An 11,523-nucleotide genomic window follows, 5' to 3' on the forward strand; every position below is an offset into this window, starting at 1 on the left:
CTGAGTTAGATGAGTTAAGTCCAAAGACTGCAACTGCTGCGCTTATGCCACCATCATAGAGCTCTGGATAAAAGCTAGTGGAGTCTGACACCTGAACCTGGGGGCTGAAAAAACTGCCCTGAATCTGATAAGCCTGAAACAGCTGATGTCTATCAGCGAGTGACTTAGTGACATTTCTGAAGTTTTGACTTGACCTGATACATCTTTTGAAATAGCTATGCTTACTTTCAAAGCGCATGGTCCAAGTTTGTATGAGTGGACCAAACTGTAGACTCAAGTCTGCATAGTGGAGAAGATAGTGGTGTTTTGGTCTCAGATTTGAATGCAGGAATAACCCTTGCCTCATTACCACATACTCTTCGGTCAGTACCTTCATGTAAGCAATCTGAGACTTTGAGAGGCTAGGTGCACAGACAAATTCGACCAACTCCCTCAGAAGATGTACCAGCTGCCAGACAGCATTGTCAGCATCTTCAATTCTGTCATGTACCAAAATAGGCAGGAACCGCAATAGCCACCTGTTTTGGGCTGCATGCCTCCAAGCTTTTTTCCTTTGTTTGGAATAGCATTTGGCTTGTTGCTGCTTTCACCTGGAAATAATTTGAGTCTGTCATTTAGCGACTCATAACTGAACCACTGCTCTTCTTTAATTAAGCACTGCAAACACATTGCTAGGTCATAGTCCACAACACCCTCGAACAAGTCATGTGCTAAACAGGGCGGCAGTCCAGGCTGGCACACGTGGAAATGTGAGAGTTTGTTGAAAACACTGTTGCCTTTAATGCAATGATGCATGGTCACGTCAGGGTGACTCTCCAAAAACTGCACAGACTCATTATAATCAGCAGGATCTCTATGAGTGAAAACTGTGAGAGGGTTAGACAGAAACACATCTTTTGTGACTAGACAGTATCTACAGAAATACTGAGCAAAACTGAAATTTTCTGTAAACCCACCAATCATGTGGGAGCCCAGATTATCTCCCATTATGCATGCAACAGTACCTCTGTATATCTTATCCTCAAAAGATATGCCCTTTTCCTCCAGACACAAGTCTGACACAAGCTCACTGAAAACTTTATCCACTCCAAAATATTTACAGTCTTTCTCTGTGCAGAGCAGTAACAACTGGATTTGATCAACAGTTGATCTGATGTGAGGATAGAAATTTCCAAGAGTGAAGTACACAGCTAAAACTTTGTGCTTTTGCTTGGCAGATCCAAGAGGATTAGCCACCCTGAAAGCGTCATGAAAAAGCATCACCTTTAAAGAATCTGGGTCTGTGGCAAACATTGCATTAGATCTAATGGCATGCCCATCAATGAAATCACAAAGTGTACTATCTTCAACACGAATACGGTTAAAACTCTGCTGAGTTTCACTTCCCTTTTTCAGCATTACTCTAAGGGTATCCAGTAATGGAATGTAATGATAGTGTCTCCTCTGCCCTCTATCATCGTAGCCAAGTGTGACTTCAACAGGCTGAACATAGTTAAAGTGCCTCTTGTAATACTGCAGCCTTCGATGGTGTGTAGTTAAAGGACCACTTGCATGTAAGGCCTCATGCATAGGGCTGCGCTCATATACACTCTTCCCCAGACATGTGAATGTTTCTGATGGAACATCATACTGTTCAAGTTCCTGAGCTAGCACATCCACTGTATACTCCTGTTGAATATCCTGAAGAATTTTCATCTCATTTGCTATCTCTGTAATTGTGGACGCTGGGACTAAATACTTTGCCTGCAAACCCAAGTAAAACAGAGCTAGATTTTCTGTGTAGGCATCTTGCACTTCATCACTCTCAGCTTCTGCTGCAACAAGTCCTCCAACTCATACGCCCACGGTTGTCGTTGGTCCATGCACTCGAATACAACCATCTGGAGCGTTTTACCACCCCCCTGGAGCGTTTCCAAAAAGCGCCCCCTGTCGGTGACATGGGAACAGATACTTTTACAGAACAGAACGGATTACAGCTAATTTATTTTGTTAGCCGCCCTTAATGAGCTAACCAAGGTAAGTTGTCAGTAAATATTAATTAATTAATTTTACAACTATAGAACATGTTGTCAGTGCGACTAGTCCTTGCGGGTTGTCATTGTCATTGCGTTTTAATGATGTTTCAACTTAGATTAGTATGTAATTTATTAATGTTGTTTACCGGCTGAGGCCGGCTAATGGTTAGCACGGACACCGTAACTGTCATGAAACTACACAAATGTGTGCAAAACTATACATGTGTGCGTTAATCCCTCGTATTAGACGACATATTTTTCGACAAATGTTTGTGACGTGTGACGGTAAGGGACGAGGAGTAGATAAAATGTCGATTTTCTGACACAATATTATCATATAGCCTACCATGTTATTTACTTTACAAACGACTGTAGTTATTATTATGTTTAAATTGACACTTTATTATTATTGTATTCATTTTGGCGATGATTCTGTGAAGCTGGAGCAACAACTAAAAGGTCTACTTGATCGATATATTGACAGCAGTGAACTGTATAGAGGCAGCTAATCATTGTTACATGAATTTAAAACGGCACCATGCCTGTAAAAAATCAAGGTGGTAAATTTCAGACCTATGACAGGTAAGGATGGTAAGTAAACAAACTGACTGTGACTGTCTGCATAATATCAACCTCTGTAATGATGTCTAGGCATCACGTTTAGTCACAGATGTTAAAAACAAAACAACAACAATAACGTTAACAAATGATTTTCCATAATCATAATAGCTTAAATCTGATGGGTCACAGAAGTTTTTGCAACATCTGACACCATTCAGCTTCTTGTGACTATGTGTGCATTCTTTAAAGATAAAGGTAGGCTATCTGTTGGGCTAATGTATGTCATGTTTTGGTTGATTATATGATTATAATTCTGACATTTGATTTAATATGTCCACTAGAGCTGAGTTTCTTAGAGGGCTACCACAACTTTTAATTTATTGAGTTCATAACATTAATAGGGAGGACCAGGTCCTTAGTAGTACTAAACTGATTGAAAACCAGCACATTGGGTTGCTGTGTTGACTGGTTTTATAAGGTAAGGAACCATGATCCCTGTCAATGAAATATATATATATTGATGACACACCCTGCAGTGTTCCAATTATTAATTTATGTTTCTTCTCCAGATGCCAACTCAAAAAAAATGTGCAGTGTGTGAGGAGAAAATTGGGGTGGCAAGCAAGACTTGCCACCACTGTGGTGCAAAGCAGCCCCTGAAAGAGAAGCTGCAAAAAAAAAAAAAAAAAATTACAGCCGGATGGAAAGAGCGGCAGAAAAAAAACTGCAGCTTCAATAAAACGTATGATTCATCACATTTACTGGTAAGTGTTTTTTCTTTCAAATGCTTTCAAATGTTTGTTATTCCATGTCAGTTTCATCTACTCCACCCCCTGGTTTATATTTTCTTTTGTGCATTTTATTTTTCAACTAAATCAACATAAAAAGTCAAAATTGAGGAAATGACCTGACCACAATCTTTTATGCAGACAGTTCAAGGCAAGAATATTGTATGAGAGGCATAGTACACTGAACAAGAGAGACACCCTCACACAAAAACAAACACGGGCGTTTGTGCAAAAGAAGCAAAGCAACTCTATGTAGGATTCGCTGTAGCCACTGGTACTCTGGTTTAGAGGAGCAACTGTCTGCTACTGTGTCTTTCCCAGAGAAGCACATATGTGAATTTGTTGCTGGTGCCGCCGCCTTTGCCGTGCAACCCAGAACAGGGCGCTGGTGTGTGGGTGAGAGGAGCAGGGGGACCGGGCTTGAGCTCGGTCTCTGGAGCTCACCACAGTTTCCTACCCGTGCAGGGAAGTTACAGAGTGCAGTTTCAGCCGATGCAACCCCGATCAGGCTGTAGCGTCTGCACCATTCTTATTAACCATTTTCTACCACTTCATTGAGTTTAGAAACGTTATTTTAACATAGCTGCTTTAAGGCCGGTTCAGGCCATAGATTCACGACACAACAACTTGAAACCTTCAACTATGTGCACCCACTTGCAACCGAATGCCCTTACAAAGCCTTGCAACTGTACAGTTCACACTGTGGCACAGAGTTGAGACTAGTTTGTGTGATGTCACATAAAGCGTGTCATTTCCATACCAACAGTTGCATTAGCCTTTAAGGCAAGGCAATTTTATTTGTATAGCCCATTTTCACAATCAGTTTGTCTCAAAGGGCCTTAGACCCTCACATCCACAGAGGAAAAACCCCAGGAAACCCTTTTAACAGGGAAAAAAATTGAGAAACCTCAGGGTGAGCAACAGAGGAGGGATCCCTCACCCAGGACGGACAGACATGTCATAGATGTTGTATGCAAACAGGAACAGGTAAAGAATAAAAATTCGCACACCACAGCAGCTCCAGCGGACAAAATATTTATTTATGCAAAAATATTTTTCTACAGGAGCTGCTTTGGTGTGCAGTTACAAAGTTTGAGACAGTCTGCATGCTCTACCTGCAATTGAACAGGTTCAATTCGTGAGCCGGCATGAGTCGAGATGCAACAGGGTCATTCACACTGCTGCAACGCCCCTGTGCACCCTTCTTCAACTGCTTTGTTGCATTGCAAATCTTTGGTCAGACTTTAGACTACTACTATCCAGGGACACATAAAAATCTTTGCATTGTTATGTCTGCGTGCAGTTCAAAAAGAGCAAGGGAGCTGCTTGCCATTGCTGACATTGCTATTCAGAAACAGTTTATTTGTAGCAGTCGCTACTTCACTCTAACCTTTAATGAATCACAGATCCGTCTAGATAACAATGCATAAAGCATCAACTTTTCTGTACTTTATATTAATTGTATGATTTGTGTCTTGTGTCTTCCAGCTCCACAAGTGGGAACTTTTGGAGAGGCACCCCATCCTCTTCCTAGGAAAAAAAAGCGGAAGGGGCTTTGTGTCAGAGTGGCTGTGTCCATGGTACAGTGAGAATGAGATTGTGAAAGCTTCCATCCAAGCCATGGAAGCAATTTATGGGAGACTTCTCAATGGTAATGTATATAAATGTGCAATAACGCAAACACATGAGACTGTTCAGGGAGACACTAGTTACATTACTTGTCCACTGCCCCATCCATTGTTTTTTGTGTTCTTTTAAATGATTAGTTTGATGTTACAATTGTAAACTGAAAGTGTGTGGTCCAAACAGCAGCAACAGAATGGCAGCATAGAAATCAATAGTAATAGGAATTAAATGTTACTTATTGGTGAGAATAAGAATAGTTGACTGACAATATGGTCTTGGAGTAATTTGCTAAATCATGGATTTGGCAACATTTGCTAATCAGAAGGCAGGGAAAAGGAGTTAATGATAACAATAATAATAGTAATACATTTTATTGAAAAGCTCCTTTCAAGCCACTCAAGGACACTTTCAGAAAAGAACATCAAAAAGCAAAAATCATTAATAAACAACATTCAAAAAGGTTTGCTGCCTTACTTAGAGATTGGAGGTGTGCAGCCATCTAACAGGTCACTGTGGCTGTTCCTCATTGTTGCATTACTCTGCAATGTTTAAACAGATCTACTGTTAAAGGAATGACAAAAAATAGCCATTTTCTGTTTTGTAGAGACTTTTTCTATCTCCTCTCTACTCCCTGACAGTGTCATGGATGTAGGCTGGTGTCTGTTAGTTGAGGGCTGAGCTAACCAACACAAGCGCACTAACTGCCATGCAAAAATTGAATTGAATTGAAGAATGCAGACCTCTGTCAAGGCCAATTGTCCCTTCCTCTTTGCAAATCTCCAACCACAACCATTATGTATGTCCAGATAAATTCCAAAAATATTAGGACTACAACCATGTTTCCAAAACAGTAGAGGCACTGTGTAAAATCATGTCAGCACAAAAACACTGGGGTGATTTTCAAATCATAGAATTGTCATATGTAATGGGAAATATCACTAATACAACATATCAGAAGTTGAAACTGAGAAATAATTTCACTGTTTTTGATAATGGTGTGCTCATTTTGAATTTGATGCCAGCAACACATTTCCAAAAGAAATTCTGTCTGTGGCAACAAAAGACTTGTAAAGCTGTGAAACAGAAAACAGCTGGTGGAAGATCTCACAATGATTGAGGTTAACTGTCAACAGGTTAGTAACATAATTAGGTATAAAAATAGCATCCCATACAGGTTTTTGAGAAACATATACTGCCAAGTAGACAATGTAGGTAGAGACAGACAAAGAAGGTCTTGTTTATTAAAATGCAAGAGATTGGTACATGATCCTGTTCCAAACATGTTGCTGTATCAAATTCGAAATGAGCATATCCTTTTCAACAAGAATTAGATTAAGTGTTCAAGTTGTAATTGTTGTTGTATTTCTTTTTTGTAATATTCACACAATCAAATGAGGTGACATCGAATAGTCAACTACTCGAGGATTCTTTTCGGAGGTGTGATTCCACTATCAACCTCGTTGTCAATTCGTCGCAAAATGTGGTTATGAAAAAAATGATCATACCATTCTGAATAGGGGTGCTCACTGCTGCTGATCATCTGATTTTACACATAATTTCTTTGTTTTCTTATAATATAGGCAAGACTGTTTTGATAGAAACATCACATTGAGTGCTCGAACACTGATGCCACCTGTCTCTCTCTCTCGCTCACACCCGTCTTTCTCACTCTCTCTCTCACTTGCTTCCGCACTCTAAATTCGGGCCTAAAGTTTTATTTACAATAACTAAGGGGTGCGTTCTTTGTCTATTGCACAGCACACACACACAAACAAACAAGGACAGCAAAAAAAACAGCGCTGTCCATGGTACTATGACACACGACCCCTGAACCGTCTATACAAGCACTGATATACGTATCATGGCCACACAACAATGGGACTTTTTATTCGGCATACACACTCGTTAATTCATAGCACAAACTCAAACTTGTCATCGCTACACTGTCTCCAAAAGATTGACAGTGATGTCGTGCACGCAGCCTAATAAGTGGGATCAGGAAAAGGATGGATGGAGAATGACCTGTTATCTTATGCCAACTGAAGAAGTTGTTTATTCAGGTGTTTCGTTTCTTCAGAGCATAAAAAGACGCAAATGAGATTATGAATCTATGGGGGAAAAAACATGATTCCAAGATCAGTTGTCTATGGGCAAATCTATAGTCGAGGACACCCCTAATCAAATACTTGTTGCATTTTCCTATGCAGCTTAAATCAAATTAAAATGCTTATACCAAAGTCTACATTACAGTTTCCTCTTCCCAACAGTGATAATGGCACCTGTACCAGCCACCGCAGCGGGTGAGAGTACAGCAGCAAATTCAGAGGATCCTCCCATGTCCACCTCCCAGACTCCTCCTGTGTCCTCCTGTCCTGTGCCCACGTCTCAGACTCCTCCTGTGTCCTCCTGTCCTGTGCCCACCTCCCAGACTCCTCCTGTGTCCTCCTGTCCTGTGCCCACCTCCCAGACTCCTCCTGTGTCCTCCTGTCCTGTGCCCAGCTCCCAGACTCCTCCTGTGTCCTCCTGTCCTGTGCCCACCTCCCAGACTCCTCCTGTGTCCTCCTGTCCTGTGCCCACCTCCCAGACTCCTCCTGTGTCCTCCTGTCCTGTGCCCACCTCCCAGACTCCTCCTGTGTCCTCCTGTCCTGTGCCCACCTCCCAGACTCCTCCTGTGTCCTCCTGTCCTGTGCCCACCTCTCAGACTCCTCCTGTCTCCTCTTGTCACACCCATCCACAGAAAAACAGAAGAAAGAGAGGGATGAATCAGATGAGTGGTATGTATGTGTTTGGGGTCATCAGTAGTCTTATTAGCACAATATGAATATTTGTCAAACTGTTTCAGTGAGAAGAGTCTCATTCTAGCCTTTTCTTAGCCCATAACTTGCATCATTGTTTGATTGGCCATGATTTCTACAAAGGAACATAACCTGCATATAATAGCAAACTATTTAGTGGAAAATAAGAGGTAAACATGAAGTTAAACACAGGTAACTCCTTGATGGGACAGTTCTGCTGATGTCATCCAGCATCATAAGGACTTCAAGTCAAATCTAAATCTATTTATATAGCGCAAAATCAAATCCATAAAATCAATGACATTTTTCTCAATCCATACAATGACATCCTTCGTCCTTAGACCCTCAATTTCAATTTGGGTAAGGAACAACTACTATGATTTTTGTCAGGAAACCAAATTCTGACTGCAAATTGAAAACATGACTGTCATGACCAACAAGTACAGACATGGTGAAAAGATGCCATCTGTAATTCACGGTAATTACTATGAGATCCCTGTCCCTGTTTAATGAACAACTTACATGAAGTAGGATAAAAGAACAGCAGTTTTGATAGATTTTAAACTCTTTGTCAGAGAAAATGCCTGTTTGGATGTCTGTCAATAAACCATTGCCATTTTTAAAATTCATTTCAGAATGTCCCATTCATCAAGGCTCAAGCAGTTTCCCCTACAAAAAAATACTGAGGCAAAGAATCAGGGAGGTATGTTTCAAGGCAGATTTGAAACGACTGATAATTAACATATCTCTGTGGCACCATCAATTTAGATGTTTTGTTATGGGACATATTACAGGTGGAGGTCTAATGAAGTGCTGCCTCCATTTCCTTTCAACACCTATGTTAAAGAGGAACTAAGCAGGATTTCTCCCGTGGCTATGCTACGTTTTTGCCGTAATTAAAAAGCTCCGGAGTAATTGTGATAGTTAACTACATGACTTGTGATTTGTTACGAGTGATAACTGCCTTCACCTGGCGTCTCACGGCTGAAAACCAGCCTTTGCAACATCAGTGTAGTACCTGGTCGTTGCCCCGGTGTCCCAGCTCTCATCTCTGCACTCCGCAACACAAACGCGCTGCGTAACCCGTAATATTTGTTCATGACGGTTAAGACTACACAAACACACACGCCGTAACATCGTATGTTATGTAACGTTATCCACCGCTCCATTTATTGATTTTTCGACGGCTTCGTTGTAAACAGATGCACATGGGCGAGAGGAGCGTAACCAAAACAGCGGAAAAGAGAGCGGACTTGCATAGTTCCCCTTTAATTGATGTTGTGCTGCGAGTGTATCTGGCAAGACAGCGCATGTATGATAAACAATAACAAGAAATAATGTATTATATGGCTTATTATAATGAAATACATACAGTATATCATTCTTGTTGATTTTTGACTTTCCTTTCTGTTTCCCAGCTGTTATTCTGTGACTGCAGATAACCACTCAGACTAGTAGGCTTTAGACAGGGCATCTCCCTACACACAATCATAGAGGGCAAAGTTATCACGACTTCAGTGCTGCAGAAGATATGGGGAATAGGTACACATAGAAACTGCAAGTACATAATGATATTATATGAATTATGTGTGAATGGAAAGATTGGTCGGTGTCGAGAAATAAGCTTCAGTGGTGGACAGCCAGACTGCTGTTTGCTGTCCTATTGTGCTTCACTGCAGCTCGTGACTACTGTGTCCCAGGATAGGTTTATCAGACAGCAGACTGCACAAACAAAAATCAAATCACAACACTCCTCTGTTATTCCCTGACTACAATTACACTTTACTATCTGATTTCACTTAGACATAGGTTTGCATTAACAACAGCAGGTATATTAGTCGATGTGCTTTGACATCATAAAGAAAATAAAGGAACATTTGTTTATGCTTACCTTATGTATTTTTTTATATTTTAAGGGCCGTGTGGAGGTGTTGGTGCAGTGGCATCCTTGCTCTGGATGGTATGTATCTTATTCAAAGTTGACTATTGTTTATTTTTGTTTTTTTAAGTATATTTCTTTGGCATCTCTGCCTGTAATTGATAGTTAAGTGGAGAGAGAGACAGGACATGTCTGATGGTGATGGAGCAGCAGAGGATGGACTCATTGATGGCGGTGTAGAGGGTCACCATCATTGCCTTTGGCAGGTTGAGCTTCCTTAGCTGCCTCAGGAGGTACATCCTCTGATAGGCCTTTTTTGTAAGGGACCTGATGTTCAGATCCCACTGGAGGTTCTGGGTGATGATGGTGCACAGGAAACAGAAAGACTCAGTGCAGACTTGGGGAGTCACAGGGTGATGGGGGCGTGGGCGGGTGCACATTCCGCACACTTTCTGAAGTCCAGAACCATCCCCACCATCCTCAGAGCATTGAGCTCCAATTCTTTCCGGCATAACGCTCTGAAGACCGTGGAGATGGTTACCATTAAAACCTCACTACACTTAATAAGGTTCTTGACATGACAGCAGATTAACTGGGTAGCCCTTGTTACACCAAATAACGAGCAAAGCTGCAGTTGGTCTTCAGTGGTGTGTTATATTTCATAAGCAATCTGGTGTGCTTTACATTGTGACTGTTGAGGTTAGTAAACCACTGTAGTGGTTTATTTAAGTGTTATTAGCTGTATGTTTGCACCTTGTAGGTGCCTCGCTACATAGTACATAGTATGTACATTGTCCTACATGCATACTGTGTTACATAATGGACTATTTTATCTAACCTGGCTACACTAATGTATCGTGTCATCTTCAAATATAGGCTGTTGCATACATATAAAGAATGTGGTTCATTTTACCAGGTACTCTGATTAGAAATGCCTACATATCTGAGGACTCAATGTGTCATTGGAAATTGTAGTGTCAGGATAGTACATTTTCCGGTCATTTTCAAACAATATAACAGTAATAATGAATGAATGAATGAATGAATTTTTTTATTTTTGTGTCATGCCACCACTGTGGCCCATCCCATATGGGATTACAAGACACATTTAATGACAAATACAAGAAAAAAAGACTAGACAGTCCTTCCTGTTGGTGTTACCTGCCACACAGGTGTGACATAAATAAACAATTTAAAATTACTTTCAGTATTCAACTATATATCGTATTTCGTCTCATTGCCCAAGCCTTTGTAATACTTGCTATCTAATCTAATGCTGTCTATCTGTTTTACAGTGGGACAAAGTGGAAAAACTCCTGGGAACCAAAAGACAACATTCAAAATTAATGCTACAAGCAGCTGTGATCGGCCCTCGCTCACCCATGCAACCGCGGGGGCCTGAGGCTGTTGTTCATCCCCATATTTTGCGTTTGTGGGAAGATTGGTGGCTGTGTTGAGGTTGCCACTATATTTTAAAAAATCTTCATTCAGTTGGTCGTATGTTCCTGTTGTGGGGAAAGAGAGAAAGGCTTTGTATTTGTTCCAAGTAGAACCACAGAGGTTATAGGACTGAAGGGAACTTTGAAGTGGATCCAGGGAGAGAAGAGTTTTTACTCTGTTTACTACTCAATTCTTGTGTTGCTTTGTTTGCCAAACAAGGAAATTTCACGGGGTATGTGGAAAATAACATCAGATCTTTTCATACCTTTTCCCCAGTTGTCCTACACTTTTTATGTTCATGAATGTGGTGTCTCACCTCTTCAGAATTTTTTGAATGTCAAATTATATTAGTAGACCTATTTTCCCTGTCCTATTGATGTATGTGAATCCATTTAATAAACTTTATTTTTTCTCCTTCA

The 11,523-nt window shown here is 40.8% G+C and overlaps 1 protein-coding gene across 3 annotated transcripts; it reads left to right on the forward strand.

Moving 5' to 3' along the window:
- The first annotated feature begins 1,779 nt into the window (after nt 1–1,779).
- On the forward strand, nt 1,780–11,523 carry LOC115573782 (flocculation protein FLO11-like). 3 transcript variants are annotated; one of them, XM_030404750.1, is made up of 7 exons: nt 1,780–2,016; nt 3,146–3,340; nt 4,853–5,015; nt 7,258–7,764; nt 8,421–8,488; nt 9,702–9,745; nt 10,960–11,523. In XM_030404750.1, the coding sequence occupies exons 2-7, from the start codon at nt 3,146–3,148 to the stop codon at nt 11,009–11,011; spliced, it is 1,029 nt and encodes a 342-aa protein (XP_030260610.1). In that variant the 5' UTR covers nt 1,780–2,016; the 3' UTR covers nt 11,012–11,523. The 3 variants fall into 3 exon arrangements, with proteins under 3 accessions (XP_030260610.1, XP_030260608.1, XP_030260609.1); XM_030404748.1 differs by lacking the exon at nt 8,421–8,488; XM_030404749.1 differs by lacking the exons at nt 1,780–2,016; nt 8,421–8,488 and adding an exon at nt 2,253–2,300.

This window comes from Sparus aurata, chromosome 22 (genome assembly GCF_900880675.1).
Source record: "Sparus aurata chromosome 22, fSpaAur1.1, whole genome shotgun sequence".
Classification (NCBI taxonomy): Eukaryota; Metazoa; Chordata; class Actinopteri; order Spariformes; family Sparidae; genus Sparus; species Sparus aurata.

Coding starts and splice junctions, on each gene's coding strand:
- LOC115573782 (XM_030404748.1), top strand. CDS start 3,146: ATGCCAACTCAAAAAAAATGTGCAGTGTGTGAGGAGAAAATTGGGGTG. Junction 7,765..9,701: donor AGGGATGAATCAGATGAGTG/GTATGTATGTGT, acceptor TTATATTTTAAG/GGCCGTGTGGAGGTGTTGGT. Junction 9,746..10,959: donor TGGCATCCTTGCTCTGGATG/GTATGTATCTTA, acceptor TCTGTTTTACAG/TGGGACAAAGTGGAAAAACT.